The sequence below is a fragment of the Pholis gunnellus genome (assembly GCF_910591455.1).
Source record: "Pholis gunnellus genome assembly, chromosome: 11".
Taxonomy (NCBI): domain Eukaryota; kingdom Metazoa; phylum Chordata; class Actinopteri; order Perciformes; family Pholidae; genus Pholis; species Pholis gunnellus.
Window position 1 is genome coordinate 20285692 of NC_136538.1, and position 20576 is coordinate 20306267.

The 20576-nt window shown below is 42.0% G+C and overlaps 1 protein-coding gene across 4 annotated transcripts in view; it reads right to left on the reverse strand.

Annotated features, from left to right (window-relative positions):
- LOC306703388 (echinoderm microtubule-associated protein-like 6) overlaps positions 1-20576 on the reverse strand; it is a gene marked incomplete at both ends in the record, with an annotated part of 54765 nt that overhangs the window by 16140 nt on the left and 18049 nt on the right. For all 4 annotated transcript variants that reach the window (XM_079169351.1, XM_079169349.1, XM_079169350.1 and 1 more), the window contains 19 exons: positions 2949-3151; positions 3885-3985; positions 4184-4277; positions 4558-4663; positions 4780-4966; positions 5967-6085; positions 8214-8320; positions 9423-9590; positions 9677-9889; positions 10436-10550; positions 10756-10897; positions 10998-11135; positions 11582-11709; positions 12741-12814; positions 15890-16025; positions 16783-16968; positions 17643-17711; positions 17840-17938; positions 20478-20576. The exon at positions 20478-20576 is cut by the window's right edge and continues 61 nt beyond it. In XM_079169351.1, coding sequence (XP_079025477.1) covers positions 2949-3151; positions 3885-3985; positions 4184-4277; positions 4558-4663; positions 4780-4966; positions 5967-6085; positions 8214-8320; positions 9423-9590; positions 9677-9889; positions 10436-10550; positions 10756-10897; positions 10998-11135; positions 11582-11709; positions 12741-12814; positions 15890-16025; positions 16783-16968; positions 17643-17711; positions 17840-17938; positions 20478-20576 — 2484 coding nt within the window. The remainder of the gene's footprint in view (positions 1-2948; positions 3152-3884; positions 3986-4183; positions 4278-4557; positions 4664-4779; positions 4967-5966; positions 6086-8213; positions 8321-9422; positions 9591-9676; positions 9890-10435; positions 10551-10755; positions 10898-10997; positions 11136-11581; positions 11710-12740; positions 12815-15889; positions 16026-16782; positions 16969-17642; positions 17712-17839; positions 17939-20477) is intronic.

The following is a 20576-nucleotide window of genomic DNA, read 5'->3' on the forward strand; positions in this document are numbered from 1 at the left end:
CCTTATACCACATCCTGTCCTGTTTGTCTCAGTTTCATCTACAGAGACAGATCCAAACTGAGTCTCCATCAGAATATCTGTCCCAGCCCATCCTAAACTTCCTTATCCACTCGTCCTTCCATCCTCAACATCCAATACTACCTCATTTCATTAATCCTTCAAAATCACATTGCGGTGGCGTGATCCTTGCTGGTGCATAAGATAAATCAATAAGTGGCAAATACAGATCTTTACTCTACTAATATCTTCACTCTATCAGATCCCTGGTTTCAGTCAGAGACCGTCACATCCGTCTCCTTCCCTCCATCCCTTCCTCCTTCCTTCCTTCCTCTGTCAGATCTGCCATCCTTCAGTCTTGTCATCCTCCCCTGACAGGTTTTTCCTCTCACCCTCCCACTCAGGCTGAGATCTTCACATCTGTTTGATGTTTCCTCAGAAGAAGCTCACACAGTCGACGATGTGTCGGATAGAGTCTATTTTTACTCCTTTTTTTTAAGTTAGTTTTTGCTTTTGAGTCATAAAACATTCACTGAGACCCTGAACTCTATAATAAAGATATTCTATAAAAGTGAACACTTGGAAATAGACAATTATTTTTCCTCAATTCTAGATTTCAAAGTCATAAATTCTTGCACAACCACCTTTTGTTTTTAGTCAGCAAAGTGTGAGTGAGCAGCAGACAGTTGTGAGTAGGAGACAGGTGTGAGCAGACAGGTGTGAGCAGCAGATGACGTTACAAACTTCATTTGGTTAATTTCATGGTTTCATTCATTTGGTTATAAAGCTCCTGAGTCAGACTGTCACAAGTCACAACAGCATTCCTTATCTTTCGTCTCCATGTTTGTAGAAAAACAACCTGAACATTTACCACCTGGAAAGTTTGATTTCAGCCAGAAGAGATGAAGATATTCAAAGTAATTGACAAACAAAAGATCATTTTATGGGTAAAGTGTTCCTCTAAAGAAGAACTCCACCGGTTCCACACATCACCGTGTGCTTCCAGGTTCGTAAGGTGGATTTTTTTAGATCATCTTTGCCTTAAGATGCTTTTGGGACACGAGGCCCTGATTTGGTTTGGGATGCAGACGTCGGTTTGAAAGCAAACAGGCCAACAGGCCACTTTTTAAATTGCTGTAATTTAATGACAATTTCAAGAGCTTACTGGGAGATGTGATGCTGGTTATAATGTGCATCTTGCTGAAGGGAAAGAGAAAATAAGATTCAATCTAAATTTGAATTTGTATGTTGAAGATGAAAACCTGACAACATTCACATACAGATGCTGCCTTCAAGTACAAATAATGAATAAAATTTTTCTGAATAAAGTTAAAAAATAACATAAACGGATGACAAAATGTCATATGAAATCAGGTTGAACATGAGCTCACACGGGATGAGGTTTTGTGGATTTAAAGGAGTTTTTGGTAAATCTAGACTCTCCTGTCAGTCTATCGGCTCGTCTGTCTGTAAATCCTGTTACATAAAAAGAGAGAGAGAATCGTACCCTGAATGAAGAGAGGGAGTTAAAACAATGACAGAGAGAGAAAGAAGATGGATGGGAGGGGGAGAGAGAGAGAGAGAGAGAGAGAGAGAGAGAGAGAAACAGATGGAAGAAGAAATGCCAACAGCAAAATACATTTAAATCTCCTACACGTCTGCTCACTCCTACATTTAGTTTTTGGGCATTTAGCCGAAGTTTCTGCTCAAAATGACAAACACTGAGTGCAAGTGTTGAGGAGGTTCAAACACATTCACCAGAGGGGAAGAAAGACCAAATCTTGTAATTATGACTTCTGTATCTCAGAATTACTCGAAAAAAAACGTATAATTAAGAGTAAAATATCTCAATAAGACAGAACATAACAGTACATTTATTGTACATTGTACAGACATACACAGTGAAAATGACTTAGTACATAAAAGTACTTTCAAAAGATACGAGGCTGGTGATTGGATGATCCATCAATCAAACTTTTACCGAAGCGAGTTGAGAAAAGAGCGAAAACTTTTTTTCTGTCTAGAAAAGCCTTCAGTGATGAAGAAATATTCTCCAGTTCTGAACTAACTGATCCTAAAACAGTCCCCCACAGGAGTCAGCAGCTCCTCACAGGATGCTGATTGGTCCGTGCTCTGGCTTAGTGGACACAAACGCGATACTCGAAGCCTAAAGAGATTAATTTTTGTGTAATTTTTATGTAACCCTGTGATTGTCCCATTGTTGCGATGGCAGAAGATGATGCAATTTGGACACAGCTATCAAAATAAAAGCATTATAAAAGCTTGTAATCCAAAGGACTGCAGTGGGAATAAAGCTGAAAGTCCTAATCAGGTCACAGAATACACTGTCACACCTGTTATCTCGTAATTATGAGCTCTTGGGTTGTAATTATGAGATGGTAAGTCATAATTATTAATTAGTACGTCATAATTATGGGATACAGAAGTCATAATTAGAGCTCAGAGGAGAACTGCTGCTTCTTCAGGTCGAAAAGAATCAGTTGAGGCGGTTCAGGATGAAATGATGAATTAAAAAAAAACATTAGAGAGTCGGCTGCCAAACAGCAGCAGCAGGTGTGTTGTTGTTTGGAGATCCAGCGAATAAGAAAAGACTTAATCCTTTAAACCCTTGGCTGTTTAATACATCATTTAATATTTTGAACATTTCCACTTGTTTCGCATCTTTCACTTTTAGTTATAAGCAGCTCTTTTTTGAAATCACAGCAGTATTTGTACTTTGATTTATTGTTTTGAGTTTTGATTTCGAGCTGAAGGGGTACAAGTTCTGAGCCAAAAGGTGTTCATCTCGAACCTCAATGGAAAAGATGTTTCTGACTCAACTTGAAGAATCGCTTTACTTTCATGAAGCAGTTAGAAGCATCTCTCTAATACACACACACACACACACACACACACACACACACACACACACACACACCTGTCCTCCTCACCTTGTCGAGGGAGAACATGGCGAACACCGGTCCGTCATGGGCTTTGATTGTTTTCAGCAGCAGCGCTTCCTTCCAGATGTAAACGTCTCCGGTGGCGGCGCCGGAGAACACCAGCGCTTCGCTGCGGCCGTAACAGACCGACATCATGGTCTCCGGCCGGCCGACGCTGCTGAACACACCGCGCCTGAACGTCAGACCGCCGCCTGGAGGACAGACAGAGAAGTAATCCATCAGACACAACTTCATTAAACAACAAACTTTGAATAAAAGCTTGATGTGGCAACTGTCAAATGTGTTTGGATACTGTTCTAATCTATGGTGTGTATTCAAGGTGTTACTTTGTGATTGTAATTTACATTTTTATGTCTTCAAGCAGCAGTATTTTGGAAAGATGTATTTTGTTATGATTTCTGAGCTAATTTATGTATGAATATTTTAAGGTAATGATATCCTCTGGAAGGATACGGATGACTCTGGGACTATGTGTATTATGTGTGTTTAGATATGACTGCATTATGACTGCAAGAAGAAGAATACATGTTGATGCAATCTGCAGCAAACTAATTGTCAACCATCCCACTCTCCTTTTCACCTGTCACACAAATGTCACCACTGTTACACAGAGGAGTCTACATTTAATTTCAGACTTTAATTGTCTCTTTTGGGACACCGGCTGTTGAAGCAGCAAAAGGTCAGCAGAGGACAATAGAATGTAAATTAATTCATGGCGATCATATTACGAATGAAAAACAACACAAACAGCAAAACACTGAAAATAGTTAAGTGGAAACCTTTGACGCGTCCAGATTCTCAGAAAGCAAAACACACTAAAAATACTTTATTGCAAAAACATGAATGAGTGTAATTAGCTGTAGTTTCAGTGTGTGGATCTCTGGTGAATTGAAACCAGTTCAGAAATCATTCCTGAAGTTTTACCTGCATGTTGCCAGAACTGGATGTGTTTGATTCCCACGGTGACCAGTTTGTCCATCAGCATGGGATTACACTTCACCACAAAGATCTTCTCCTTGTGACCCCTGCAGAAAAGAAGAACAAGTAAATACAGAAGAAATGCAGGATGAACAGCACTTTAAAGTATAAGACCGTAGTCGTTAGCCGTTGCCCTCTCCTCCTTATAAACACCAATGTTACTTGTACCTGAAGCAGCGATATAGTAGTAGCACTGATGTCGGTTTAGTAGTAATGGGAGCAGTTGTTGTTTAACAGTTTTGTACCTGGCAGTAGCGAGTTTCTCTCCTCTCTTCCAGTCCCAGACAACAAGTGAATGTCCGTCATCGACTCCCACTGACACCAGACTCTTTCCATCGGCTGCATCCGGATCACAGAGAGGAAATACATCAGGAGGGTTTTCAAACACGACAAACCTAAAAGGAGCGACCTGAACCCTGATCAGAACCATTTGCTTGAAATATTGTTTTTTGCACTTGTACTTTAGTACAGTATTTGAGTAACTGTACTTGGTTACATTCCACCACTGCCAGGCGCATAAGAAATAACAAAATGCAGCACACATAGTTGGTGTGTGGCATGCATCAAAACATTATTCCTTGTCCAGATGTGCACACACACACACACACACACTTGTTACCTGAGAAGTCCAGAGCACACACTCCTCTCTGGTGGAAACCTCTCAGCAAAGAGAGACACTTCAGAGTCTGGATGTCCCACACATGGATGGCCGGGTCCCTCCCCACCTGCACACACACACAATACATGACTTTTTCACGAATTGCATTCAAGGATACACAATTCAAGTATTCACAGATCCTTCATACAGATCTTATGGGTTTGTGTGTGTGTGTGTGTGTACCTGTCCCGTAGCAGCGTAGTCCTTCAGCGGGTGGATGCTGAGGCTCAGGATGTCGTCGTCGTGGCCGAGGTAGAAGCGCTGGCTGTGCAGCTGCCGGTTGTAGACCACGCCCACCGCCGCCACGTGGTACAACACCTCTGCCCCCTGAGTGTAGAACAGGTTGTTCCTGCAGTCGTAGCCACGGTACCTGCACACACACACACACACACACACACACACACACACACACACACACACACACAGCATTAATGTTACCAACCAACCAGACATCTATCTCTGTGATCGCTCGCTGACGTGTTTGTGTGTCGCAGTCTGAAAAATAAGAGCTCAGTCATTTATGGAAAAGGTCGACAGTCATACTGACGAGGCGCCGCGCAACCCAGCCTCCGTGGACATCATTCGCCTTTTAATACATCCATTTTCAGGCCTTCATAAATAACAGAAGTCAACACATACATCTGTAGAAGTTATGAGGGTCATCAGTAATTGAAGAAGGTCAGCACAATGTCACAACTCAGCCCTCTTTTCTCCACATTCTGTAATTACTGTTTGAAGCTCTCACTATGAGGTTTTACAACTTAAAAGGACATTATTTCTGTAATTCATTATTCCTCCTTCACTAGAACCTGAGCCTGAGGCAAAGGTGGAAAGTCTTCTCACTCTGTTACCTACACTGAGAAAGAAGCAATATTTTATAAAAGACAAATAAACAAGACTTGCCTGTACTCATGTTTTATTTGTATAATTAAGGAGAATTTGTAGGTGTTTATTAAGTATTATTAAAAACACAGTGTTAGGACCTGCTATCACTCTTGAACTGGACCCTTAGAGGCTATAATATTGTTTTAGAATCATAAAATGTTCTGTCAAACTATTTTATCAATAGTTTACCTAAATGCTAATAATGTAACTTTTCTACATTCCAGATAAAACCAAACTTTTAATTTCAATTATTGTGTTCTACGTTGGGTAGTCCTTTTATGATCATGATTATGATTTTATAACCGTTAAATTATTGTTATTCTCGTAATATTTAGACGTTTTCTCAAAATATTCCAACAATGTATTCTGGAAATCTAAATACAAAAATATGTGGGAAATATTTTTAAATTTGCAGAAAGTTGTGAACATGAGCAGAATTTATGCTGAAACACAACTGAGCTATTAAAGTCAAACTGATAAGTTACCCGTGAACAAACTGCAGTCGGAGGCCTTGGTCTGGTCCCTGCTGCCTCTTCAGAGATCCAACCTGCAGTTTCTTCTCTCTGCTCTGCTGTCGCAACTGAGGCAGGTCCTCCTTATACACCTGCATCAACACACACACGCACGCACGCACGCACGCACGCACGCACGCACGCACGCACGCACACACACACACGTTCATTTTTCACATATGCCAAGCTGTGTCATAATCCAACAACAAAAAGTCAACATGAAAGTGTTGGACAGAGAAAACTACATCATGATTATTTAGCTTTTTTAAGACAGTAGTGGAGCTGCTGAGAGCCAGATCAAAATCTAAAGGATTCATCCTCTGGGGACCAGGAACGGGGTCGGGAAGTTTCACTGCAAACTAGGGCTCAGATTGTACACCAAATCACTAAATCCATGTCAACATTATACTTCCTATTTAAAACCCTCAAACGGGAACTGTAGTTCCAAAACTTTGATTATCCCCGAAATAGAAGTAAGACAAAGAACGACATGACAGCCAAATGACCAAACTAATATAATCATTTCTCTTGTTGCATTATCAACATTATTTGATATTACAAAGTCTCAAAGTGTCTCATCAACATGGTGTGGGGTGGACAGTGTCGGACAGACAGATCATCTTCATTTCGTCAAGAAAATGAAATCATAGATCATCTATGACATCGTAGACACAATCATTAATAAATACTCTCAACATAACAACATGACATCTGCTGTGTAGACGTTTCTCGGCTCCTCTTTGTCGGTTAGAGAATGAACACAGTCTGCAGTGTTTTCGCACTCAGCAGAGAGTACGCCTGCTCATTTTTCATGCAAATTGTTCTGTTGAGGGTGAGTTGGCGTGTTTCAGCCGTCTGAGAGTTTCACAGGGAGAGACTTTGCTCCCAGGAGGTTCGGGACTGGCAGCGCTCCACTTTCATGCTGCTTTTCGTTTACAAAACTGCATATTTCTGGAGCGTCATGGTGGATCAGCGCTGTGAGCTACAGACCATTTCGCTGTGTCTGGAATCTAGACTCCCTGTTTACTCCACAACTTTTCCTGTTTTCTTCTAACTGTATAATCATCTCAGAGAAAAATCGTCCCCGTTAACCTTTTACCTTCGCTGTTCATCTTAACAAAAACATGTATGTTCATCTTTTAAGTGGGTGTGAGCTAAACATTGATTACGAGAGTAATTCATTTACAACAGAAACAAGACTCTGCAGCTCAACATGTTTAGCAGGTGTAATGTTTACCATGTGCACCATCGTGGTTTAGCGTGTTAGCATGCTAACATTTGTACAACTGAGGCTGATGGGAATGTCATTTGTTCTGCATGTATTTGGTTATAAACCAAAGTATTGGACACATTAAAACGTCTTGATGATGCTGCTGGATGACAAGTCAGAGGATCACCAAAGTTATTACATTTCATCCTGAGTGGAACATGAACGTCTGAACGACATTTCATCACAACCCATCCAACAGTTGTTGAGATATACCCGTTAAAAAACAAGGTATATCTGACAAGGTGGAGGTAAGTTATGCATCTTCATCTATAAATATCTGTACAAAGTCTCACGACAGTTTATCCGATTGGTGTCGAGAAATGTAATTAAAAATGTCAACCTCATGGCTGCACCAGAGGAAACGTCAGGGGGTCACCACAAGAATCAAGCTGGGGACCGTTAAGGTCTTTGCAAATCCATCGACTACTTGTTGAGATATTTATTTTGAGAAAAGAGGGGAGGAGGAAACTGAAGCGAGGGAGATAAGGAGAAAGGATGTAAGAAAAGGGGGGAGAATGAAATAGTAAAAAGGGAAGGAAGGCAGGCCGAGGATGAGGGATTACAATAAAAAATAACAATCCATGTTTTCCTGCTCTTTCCAATTAAACTTTATTGTTGAATCTAAACACACACACACACAGCCTCTCTCTTTGTCTGTCTCACACACACACACACACACGCACACACACACACTTTGAGCTCTATCTCCAAACAGCACATTGTTGCAACACTGGCGGCGCACGGCAAAATGGAAGTCACGGGGACGTGTGCCAGGCAGCGGCTGGGTTTGGAGATAAGGCGTGTTTTAGGATCGCCATGGCAACTGCGCAGAGCCCTGCCGAGGCTGAGGCTGAATGAGAACGAGGAGCTGATGCAGCGGAGCTACAAGCTGCTCCGTGAAACCACTCTGGAGCAGCTCTGAGGGTTCGGTGCCTTGCTCGGGGACCTACCTGTCTGTCGTAGTTGATCTGCGTTTCCTGCTCAATGTCGGAGTCGAGCTCCGGCACATCCGACAAGTCGCTGTCCGACTCCTCGCTGTTGGAGTCCCTGTGACTGTCTACAGAGGAGACGGACAGACAGACATGTTCTGTGTGACTTCGTCATCTAAACCAGTGATTTGGTTAATTGGGTGAATGAAAACAAAGGTGAACATTCACATTACTACCCAAACTGTCCATTGCAGACATTTATTACATAGCAGAGCTACTTATTTCTTCAATTTAGCCCCATTGTACTTTCTGCAGATGCTTACTTACATTTCAGTAATGGAATAGATCATTATACCAATTCATGTACATTTATCCTTTAACCTTTGTTGAACCCCATTATGTGGTACCGGCAACAAAACCTGGAACCATTTAAGGGTCTTTTCAGGGGAACTCTCACAAAGACATCTTTGGGACCCTCTGAAACCTGGAACCACTGAAGAGACCCTTGACACTTCCATGAGTTTCAAGGGTCAAGAAAACCTGGCACCACTTACAAGAACCGTGGAACTCTAATCTGGACCCATAAACCCAAACCAAGAACTTACTTAAGAAAACACAATATATATTATTCTCAAAAGAAAATACTGAAAATACTCGATCACGATTGGACTCTTGAAATCCTCTCAAAGGACGTCTATAGCCTCAGAAAACCTGGCACCACATTAAGGGGGTCGGTTCTATATTACATATTATATAACATTACATTTAGTCTGTTTAGCATTTATTCACTTCAATTATAAATTAATGCCTTTTAATTAATTTAAAACCCCAGGAAGCTTATATGTGTGTCTGCATAATATCTGCTGATTCAAAACTTTCTGCAAATGAAAATATTTCCCACATATCTGTGTTCTCTTTGATTTCGAGAACAAATTGTCATAATATTTGGAGAAAAAGTCACAATTATAAGAGAATAAAGGCTTCATTTTATAGTATGTGACCCTTGTAACTCTCTGAAGACTGAGGAAGAACTCTTGGGGACCAATGAATCTATTCAAAGGACCTGAGAGACCCCCTCCAAAGCCTCAAAATAACCTGAAACCCATTGAAGACGCACTGTTTGCATCTACTCTGTAATGAAAATATACTCGTATTGAATGACTCTACTTTGTTCCTCATCATCTAATGTGCTTCACAGATTTTCTTCTGAACTCTTCCCGGTTTTCCCACCTTGTATGTTGGTATCCGGTCCTCCGTTCATGACCGACTCTGGCAGAAACCTCCACTGGAAGAGGGCGTGGTCGGCCCCACCTGTGGTCAGCACCCACTGCAGGTCATGTGACCAGCGGACGTTGGTCACATGGGCAGAGTGACCGATGTACTTCTTGAATTTAGCTCCTTTGAGAAAACAGACGACTCACATTTAAACAACAAAACAGAGAGAAGAAAGCATAAAAGACCCAAAAATAAAGAAAGGTAGAGACCTTTCCTCGGACAGGGGAAGCGATAGAGCTTAACGAGGCCGAGGTCGTCCCCGGTCACAAGTACAGCAGCAGCGTGATTGGCATCCACTGCGTTGATCTCAGTTAGATTAGAGTATTTCGGCCAGATGCCGCCGACATCGGAGCCCAGGACGCAACTCCAGGACGCCCAGCGCTGACCTTTCACCTCCTCCTTACTGACAATCGGCTTCCCCACTGCAGGAGGCGGAGAAAGAAAGCAGTCTGCATTTCAACGAACTTTAATTCACTTTAATTCACTTTTTCATTTCTGCAGCAAATGTTTCACCCGTTTATCTTTCAGCTGATGCTAATGATAACAAACAGCCTATGATGTGCACAATTTTATCGATAGTAATCGTTTTCTCACAGACAGAAACAAGAAAAAGGAAATGTGTGGATGGTGCTGATTTTAATCTTCTACGCTGGACGCTGGACTCTGTTCTGAGTTGAGTTGCAGAGAGTTTCGTGTATGAACGTGTCTGGTACACCGCACACACAGTTTCCTGCACAGTTTACTGTCTTGAATATGTTTGTGTTTTCAGTTTGCTCTGATCATTACACACTCTCCAACAGGAGACAATGGGATTTAAGAGGGGACATTTTTCAGGTCCGCATTTCGACCTCCTCTTGAATTAAATCACATTTTTTTAATATTTAGCCGAGAGAGGTGTTGATGCACATTGTTGCCCTACAGTATAGAAAACTGTCTCATTAGTGCAACGTTAGACTGTAGCGACTCACTGGGCATTCGGTAGAAGAGGCGTTCGCCAGCTCCGTCATTGGTCTGCAGGATTTTGCTGTCCAGAGACCAGTCCAGGTGAGTGATGAAACTGGCTGATTTACTGCATTCTCCTACCTATAGTTAGACAGACAGACAGACAGACAGACAGACAGACACACAGAGGAAATAATCAAAACTAATTATGAGTTATTCTACATGCAGGTATTAAAATCCACAAAATGTCTTCTTCTTTATGTGAGAATAAAATGTTGATTATTGTTCATACCAGCAAAGGAGCTTTTCAGCATCAGCTTCAATGCCAATGTGCCTCCATCCCTACCTTCTTGTATCTCTGGGCGACAGCGTAGATGTCCACGAGTCCGTCGTTGGAGCCGACAGCGAGGTACGCTGCGTCTGGAGAAAACTTCATCTCATGGATCACCTCCTTCCTGTCTTTGATGTGAACGACCTCTGTCATGTCTCTGAGGCGGACATAGAAAAACGTTGTGTTAATGCCACGTTACAACAAAGCAATATGAGATTATAATTCAGTGTGTGTGTGTGTGTGTGTGTGTGTGCTACCTGACTCTCAGCACAGTGAAGGATCCGTCCTTCATGCCCAGAGCCAGCTGGTATCCGTCCACGCTGAACGCCACGCTCCGCACCGCCTCCTCCATGTTGCAGCGAGCGATGAGGGCGTGATCTACCAGACTCCACAACCTGATACACCCACACACACACACACACAAACACACACACACACACACACACACAAACACACACACACACACACAGTTAGATTAGGTGTATGAAATAAGTTTTGTAATACTTAAAATACAGGATTTTACAGCTCTCTCAAGTTATGGTGGCAGCAGCTGTTTTATTAATTGTAGTTTATTACATTTAAATCCTGCCAGGATTATCACTCTGAAGTGCATATGCGGAATGCTAGAATCGTATGTGAAAAGGAAAGCCAACAAACATGTCAGCATCTTTCTTTGTTTATCCGCCGTGTTCAGCTGACTGTGTGTTCATTTATAATTGGTCTCTCGGGAATCTCAGCAAACAGCGAGCAGATGCTGGAGACGAGCAGAAACCGTCACACCACAAATCAACTCAAACTCCTCAGAAACTATTTATACGAGCGTGAGCGTCCGTGCACTGACCTGACGGAGCGGTCGTCGCTGCCGGTGACAGCCAGAGGTTTTTTGGGGTGAATGTCCAGCGCCCAGAGCTCGCCCTCGCCGTGTCCCTGCATGATCAGCAGCGGCTTGTCCCGATCCCTCACCATCACCTGGACGCAGGCAGGAAGACGCTGAGTAACTTTCCACCACTGGTTTCAACTGATGCTACTTCGAACCTTGACTGTCAAGTTTAGGTTGAGTTGTGTCTAAATACCTGAAGTACTCTACTTAGGGACAAATTTGAGGTACTACCACGAGTACTAGTGCTAGTTTCTACTTCTACTCCGCTAAATTCATATGAGATCTTTAGTTACTTTACAAATGGAGATTTCTACACAAAAAACATATCTATACAATATGATGTTTTATTATTAATTTAACTACATAACAGTTTATACAAGTAGAGCTGAAATGATTAGTCCATTAATCAATTGACAACTATTTTCATCTAATTATTGTATGCATTATTATATATTAAGCAACCCAGCAGTGTAAAGTCATTTAATTGGGCTCTTAACCAACTGTAACATTAAGTGTTGAACACATTAATGTGCCAATCATTATAATCCACTAATATAATATATATTACTCTGAAATGAGCCATTCTGCATACTGAGTACTTTTACATTTGGTTAATTATAACTAAATTGCCTGCGTATTCTCTGATTTACTTGTTGAACTCATTAGTGTGAATGCTCACAAGGCAAATAAATCTCACCCCTGCAACGCTTTGTAATTATTTCATCAAGGCTTTTCTCAAAGTGGATCAAATACACACATAGAGTGTATTTGACAATAAAAGAGGTGATTAACGAGGCATCTTCATTTGCTTTCTGAGGGTGTTTTTATGGAAACGTGGATCTTTCAGATCAATTTGAGGAGCGACTTTGGTTTTCAGGTTCCACACTTTACCATAAGTGTGTCATGCAGTGTGGGACTCCCGCTGGTCTGGTCTGGTGTGGGTCTTTACTTGGTCTTAGTTTAGTTGATCTAGAATACTGCTGACTGGGTATCACACGTTGCAGAGAGGTTCACTGAATGTGAGCCAATGAGGAGCCAGCGTGTAGCTCGCCAAGGTAAAAGCGTCTCAGCAGGGAGGAACAACGTGGGGCTGTTCCCTTTCATTGGTCTCCTTTCTCACCTCAAAGATCTCGCTGTCTTGTGTTCCCGCCAGGATTCGGTCGGCTCGCCAGCAGACGCTGCGAATAGACAGTGCTGGAGGAGGAGGAGGAGGAGGAGGAGGAGGAGGAGGAGGAAGAAGAAGAAGAAGAGGATTAACACTATTTGTACTACTTATCAGCACAAGTAAAACGCTAACATTAGGCTTTTAAAGAACTACACCAGGGTCGTATAAGTGCGAGTATGAACAACAAGGCTGTGAAGAAGGACAAATTGGTGAGATGACGGTTAGGAGTCTCATTTGACCACTTGTAGAAAACTGTATTTTTAAAGACATTTAAAAGCTTCAAATTCCTGAGAGGGATATTAACTGATGCATCTTATGATATTTTTTAAATATCTGAAGCTTGTGTTAACCACAGACTTTATTTCTGGCATCTAAGCAAGAACTCATTAAAAATATAAAAATGTGCTGTGAGACTGGGGAACCGGAAGTATAAAACGCTGACTCATTTCCAGGTTTTGGGACTCAAACAACAGCAAAAAGTGCTGACAGAGCTAACAGTGTTTACCTGAGGAGGAACAATAGCTGTTGGGTCGTTTAATTAATAACAAAACCTCATATTTTCTGAACTCTTCATTCAGTACATTTGAGGTACTTGAGTCTTTTCTTTCCCGGTGACTTTGTACTCTCCGCTACATCTTGAAGAGATACATTGTACTGTTTTCCTTCACTTTATTTGAAAGGAAAATAGTTTATTATCAGGAGGATTCAGAAGCGACAGACTATAGGGGAAAGATTTTTGTCAAGGCAGGAGGAAGTCACACACTTTTCTTTTCTTTTCTCGGTACTTTCCAACCTCTCCGTCACACTCCTGTTCCCCAGCACCTACAATGTAATTAGCAGAGCGTTCAGCAGCGCAGCGCTCGACAATTAGAGCGTCTGCTGTCGCTGACGGCGCGAACCAGCGTGTGAGGTTTCCTGTAACTTTGTTAAAACCTCCTCCCTGCAGATTCACCAGCCAGAGCAACCTGATACCAGACGGGTTTATGAGGTAAATTGGAAGACTTGCACTGTAAGAGTACTCTAGGAAGGATTTCTGATATGTCCTCTCAGAAGCGTTAATAGCAGCCAGAAGGCAGCAATAAAACATCACCTTAACAAATCACTGCTAAACCACCCAGAGGAGAGAAATGTGGGAGAGGAATTATCTCGTCTTGCTTTCATTTCATTTTGACGTCTTCTCTTCCTCCTCCCACTCGGCTCCTTAAACACAACACTTTGATTTATTACACGAGAGTTCATTTTGCTCCTCACTGAGCTTTTTAATGTTTACGCTCATGTTGCTCGGATGGAACATCTGTCAGCTGTGTGCGAGTGGAGCCACGAACAAATGATGCATTTCTTACAGGTGTATATTCTCATGTGGATCTTTTTCTTATTGGCCCTGAAGGCTTCAGGAGAGGAATCCAGATATTACTCGTCCACATTAACAGGTTCCACTTAGAAGAAAATTATTTTCTACACTGCTTAATTCCCAGTGCTTCAGATTCTTTATTTAATCCCAATTGTGAACATTGTGGAGGTGCTAGAAGAAAAGTCAGATGGATTCATCGTCTGGGAATCATGAATATCTGTAAAAACAATTATAACAATCCAGCAAATAGTTGTTTATCAGACTTTTCCACTAACATGGCTGATAACAGGACAAACCTTCTGTCTTATACATTTTAATATGTTCACCTTCAGAGAGGAAGAAACCTTTCCTGTCCTTAACCCTTGTTAAACCAGAAGTCTTCTCCTGCTGAGGAGCTACTTTCTTCAAAGCCCTTCGAGAGGTAAAGGAGTTAAACTTCCACCTTCTCCAGAACGAGGCCGTTTCCAACTCTGACTGGAAACAGAAAAGACAAAACTTTTCCCTCTTTCCCTCTTGTATTTTATTTTCAAACTTTCTCCCCGGAAACCGTCAGGAGGAGGAGACATAAAAAGGAGGCCAGGGGCTTAATGGTGCACCCCCGCAGCTTTTCCTCAAAGAATAACATCTCTATCGTCGGCATTAAGGAGTTCAAACGTTCACCACCTCTGGGTTTTCACGGAATCAGCTTAGTCACCTTCTCCTGCTGAAGACAAACTTTTACACCGTCTCTGCTCTCCTGAAAACTTCTCCTCAAAGACGGAAAATCAGGTCATTTCTGACTCCGACTAGAGACGGAACTTGAAAACTGAACATCTTTTACAAATGTCTTTAGAGGGAAAAGAGAAATACTGCAATGGAGGTGAAGGATTCAAGCCTGCTCCTCATTTTTTCAGGAGATTGAATTGTCACAACCTTCAACTAACAAAAGAGTCTTCGATCACAAAGTGACCTTTTCTCTTCTCTCTATTCTTCTCTGGTGAGGAGGATTATGGGTAAAGTCTGCCTTTAGAAAAGGAGATGAAGTGATGTTTAACGTCAGCGGGTTTATTCAAGTTAAATGAGGTTTGAAGAAAAGGTTTAAATAGCCCGTCAAGGTGTTGGTGGTGGACAAAGCCAGAGCCAGAGCTCTCGTTAACAGGAGAGATTTAAAGGTTTCACACAAACACACAAATAACAGATATCAAGTCTGTCCGTCCATCTCCGCCTGGTATTAACCTGCAATCTGTAACCTGGATATCTTACTTTTGGTTTAGAAGTGAAGGAGACACAATAAAGATTATTTTTACAAACCTTGCAACTAACACCCACTTTGAGGCTTCCATAAGTCTAAAATGTGTTAGAAATGTGGCCTGAATTTCTTTATTAAAGAGTAACTTCACCCCTAAAGTCCAACCACTGCATAATATTAGTGCGCTGAGAGATGAAGCCACTTCTGTGTGATGAAAGTCTCAACAATTTGCTGACTAATAAACAGCCAGAGTGGATGAAAGGAGCTACAGCTTGGATAATAGCGTTGGGCACTCAATTTAATGGATTTGCTGTTTATCAAATAAAAGAATGAGATGGTCCGTCCACCTCACTCCCTGCCGCTGGGCATCGAGAAAAGGATAAACCTGGTCTTGCACATCATTGCATTCCCCCATGCTGATGTATAGGCTCGACATTAGTTTGTCCAAACTGTATATAAATGTTGTGTTTCTGTCTTGCTGATGTCGTGGCTGTATATTCTGGTGTTTAGTGCGGCCGTTCGTACCTTTGTATCCCTGCTCGGCCTCTCGAAGGTCGATCTTGGTGATCGGCTTGAAGTCGGCGTCCCACAGTCGGATGCAGCCGTCTCTGCCTCCTGTTGCAAAACCCTCCTCACAGGAATACATGCTGAAGATACCGGCCTGCACACACACACACAGACACACACACGTTTGGGTCATTTAAGGTATCCAGAATTATATTTTTCAATCAAAGCTTTAGGTCGCTGATATTTATTAACACATGTCTATTGAAGAATAAAGAGAAATATAAAAGTCTTTCTTCCTTTTTACAGTAAATTCCCTCTTGATTTATGTAAATCTCCAGTGAGCAATTTCAGGGTAGAAAGTCTAGTTTGATTAGATAGAACGGTTCCTGTAGGACGAAGATAAGATATGATAAGATAAAACATTATTTATCCCGAGGGAAATTGTTGTGCACCACTTGTAATACAAAGTTAGGTAGAGTGCAACATGCAAAGATTGCAAATATATAAAAAGTAAAGAGCCTAACAATAAGGTGCAAATCCAAACTGTATATACACAACCAGTTAAGTTTAACAAAGTTGTTGATGCAGATCTACAGCAATGCTTTCTTATATGTTTTGGAAAACGAGTAGAAGGTATAACGTCTTAGGTTTGGACCCAAAAGTACGACTTGAAAACTAAGTCGATACGTCTTTACTCAGGTAAAGGTCAGGTGAGGAAGCAGGTCTGGGAGAGGAATAGGACAAACATCAGGCCCATATTGTGACAGTAAGTTCAGTTTTTTGGAGTATTTTGTGGTCAGTCGGTTCGAGCTTTAACTAGAAATTGATTATTTTATAAAAGATGTTTCTACTTTTGACTCTCTGCTGCCACAGCTGAGAACTTTTCATGGAGGTGAAAGCTGGTCTCTCACCCCGTGTGCAGCCTGAACTGTTCGTATCAGGTTGAGCAGCTTCCAGACGTAAATGTCCCCGTTGAGCGCCCCGGAGTACGTCAAGTCATCTTTAGCAGACGCCACACACAGGATGGTCTGCAGGTCGCCTGTCTTCCCAAAAATCCCTCTCTTTGGAGTGAGAGCGTTACCACACAGAGACCAGAACTACAGAGAGAGAGAGAGAGAGAGAGAGAGAGAGAGAGGACACATGAGACCTTAACAGATATATACGTAACATTGCTGGATCAATCGGTCTGTTGAAGTGAAGGACTTTTTGTCATTACGACAGAGCAGACCTTTACGTTGTTGTTCATTACAGCTGTATTCAGACTATTCAGACACGACAGCACAATTACTACGGATACAGAGGCCCTGAGAGCTCAACGCACAGCAAATTAAGAAAACATCTTGAACAACACATGAATTTCTGCATAACGTTATCATTATTATCATTATTTGAATTTGCAGGCTTATAATACGTAAAAAAATGTTGCTGAATTTCTGTGCAGCATTTTGTCTAAATGTTGCATGTGAAGTCAAAGTGGTGAAGATGTTTTTGCAGTGAGTTGATCACTCAGGGCCACCGTAGAGAGAGTCACGGTGCTTCTTGGCGAGAGAGCAGCGGTAAGTTAAGTAAGTAGTCAGATAAATGTTTTTATCAAAGAGCCGACACAGTTGTTCATTGTTTCATAGTTGTTCAACTGTCGCCTCAAACCGTCTATCAGAAAATAAACAGGACTTTAACAGCTAAAACTCTTATTTCTGTGTGTGTGTGTGTGTGTGTGTGTGTGTGTGTGTGTGTGTGTGTGTGTGTGTGTGTGTGTGTGTGTGTTTGTTACCTTGATGTGTTTGACTCCACAGCTCACCAGACGGTTCTGTTGAAACGGATCCCAGCTGACGTCGAAGATCTGGAGAACAAAGGAGATGTTAGCACAGATATAGTCTATGTAACAAACACACACACACACACACACACACATACACACACACACACACACACACACACACACACACACACACACACACACACACTCACCCTGTCTGAGTGTCCGGTGGCTGTAGCCAGGATCTTCCCTCTCTTCCACTCCCAGATACACAATGTGTTTTTGGCATCCAGGCCGACCGAGGCTAACCGCTACAGAGAGAGAGAGAGAGAGAGAGAGAGAGAGAGAGAGAGAGAGAGAGAGAGAGAGAGAGAGAGAGAGAGAGAGAGAGAGAGAGAGGGAGAGAGAGAGAGAGAGTTAGTAATCTAAATGGAAAAGAGGCACAATTTAAATTCCTACTTTAAATGCTGATAATGTAGGTTTCTAAGCCCTCACATTTGTTTTGGATACACTGTAACTGAAACTCGTAATGTTTTAGGGAACTACAACAGCGAGTCCATCCTATCCCATAACCCCTCATGTTACTTTTTGTATAATTTAAATACATATGTTCTGATATTGTGTTGAAAAAGATCAAGTTAACAGCTTCCTCTGCTCTTCTTTTCTTATGTGAAGTCAAATTTCAGCTCTTAATCACATTTCTTTTTTTGGAAGGGCAGCAGTGGTGCAGAAAGCATAATATAAAGTATTCCAGACTCTGTGCTACGACTTAATAATAAATCAGCTGCACCAAAGCCTGAGCACTTGATTCATTATTCAGCTGGATTTATGAGTAGTTTATTGATTCAGTGTTAACTCTGATTTACTCACAGTTCAAGAATCAAAAACTGCCGACACAACAGCACGGATCACTTCACAACGCAGTCTGATTTTATTTCATTTATATTTAACAGTTGGGCAAAAGAAATACACCCATCAGAACCATCAGACAACAAAACTCCATGCAGTTTACTGTCACTGTTGAAAGCAAGAGTTTCAAATGTTTCTTCAGCAAACATTCTTTCATTTTGAACCTGGTTTACTGGATGACATTTGAAAAAGTTTTCACAGTAGCTTTAAATGTTTTGAAGTCTGGTGTTTTTTTTAAACCCATCCATCCACCTCGACCTTTGTTTCTCCACAATAACGTCGCCTGGCTTCATCCTGTGTTCCCGTCATGATTGCTTCGGTTGCTAGAGTCTGGTGATTTTGATGTGAATATGAGCAGGAGGTCTGGAACAAAATGAACAACGGGGCTTTGCCAGATAAGAGTTACAGTCCGTGCATTTAGCTGACAGAGCGACTTACAATGACGCAGAATTAATAAGAATCATGTCATGAGGTCAAGAGGTCAAGAGCACTCGAATGCTGGGACAGCAATAGGCTGCTAGTCATTCTGAATGTGACCTGGTGGTGATGCAGCAGAGAGATATCTAACAAGGCCCAGCGACACTACAGGGGACATTTGAGAAAAGCACAACTTTATGCCACACTAACTGTGCAACAGGAAGTGAGGAGCTGCCTCCCGCAGCAGGTGGGTACGGCAGAAAAAAAACACTGTCCAGTCAGAGCAGAGGATGTAAATCACGCGCTCAGGCCAACGCTAGAACACAGAGCTGCAGCTTCAGCAGAGACTGGCTACTTTGTATCTGCATGTGTGAGACTGAAGCACTGAAGAGATTGTTCATTTACTCAGAGTGCTGCCCACTCACATCCAGAGACAACTCATTTTAAATATCGCTCTCTGACGACACACCGAGCTGTGCTTCATTCTCACAGGTTGAACCGACACACGCGGGAGGAAACTGAAGAGACGGAGAGAAACTTGAAAACTAATCGAACGCCAACTGAACTCTCCAGATGACGTTGAACCCGTCACGCTGCTGTAAAATCATAGCGTGTTTGTCTGATGACGTTCACAGCAGATGAACTGAGTCACAGTGGAGAGTCAGTGGGAGGAGAAGATGATGATGATGATGATGATGATGGAGCCACACAGGATATAAATCAAACAGTAGGTGACTGTGTGATGGAAATATTTGCACAGGCTCCATTTGGACGAGGTTGGCTGCACGCACGACGAAGACTGGAGCTAAATCTGCATCCAACACTTTGCATGTTTCTTGATAGACCCCACTTTTCTTTTTAAATATTGGCCTCTATCGAACAGTGGAGACATCTCTCGTAAAAGTATCAACATACATTTACAAATACCAACAATTCTGAGAAAAAGTCAAATAAAACGAGAACTTTTTGAAGAAATAAATCAGATCTGTTTTGGGGGATCATGAGGAGGATCATCTGGTATAAGGGCCAGAAAAGTGCAAAGTATTAGTGTTCATCTGTTATTTGTAAAACAGAAATAAAAAACCCCGAAATAAAACGGAGAGGAGAGACATGCACGAGGGTTTTCTTTTTAGTCATTGACTGTCAGGAGTTACTGAATCAAAGTGATAAAAAACCATCATTCTCATTATCATCATCATACTTTGTCCTTCCCCATCACTTCTTCTCCTCTTTTACTCCCCCTCTTTTGTCCTGCTTTCACTCTGTATGTGTGTGTGTGTGTGTGTGTGTGTGTGTGTGTGTGTGTGTGTGTGTGTGTGTGTGTGTGTGTAATGCACTATTCTTCTGTGACCTTTAGGTTGATACACAAGTATCCTTTAATGACCAAATCCATCAGTTGGACACACACAGACACATTCATTTTGTTCAGTGTGTGTGTGTGTGTGTGTGTGTGTGTGTGTACAGAATGTGCATGCATAAAGTCTGTCACTTCACTGTGTGTGTGTGTGTGTGTGTGTGTGTCACCTGTCCGTCAGCACTGAATGCGAGGCAGGCGATGCCGTGTGTGTGTCCGTCCCGAAGCAGAGAGACGGTCTGGACCGTGAAGCAGTCCCACACACACAC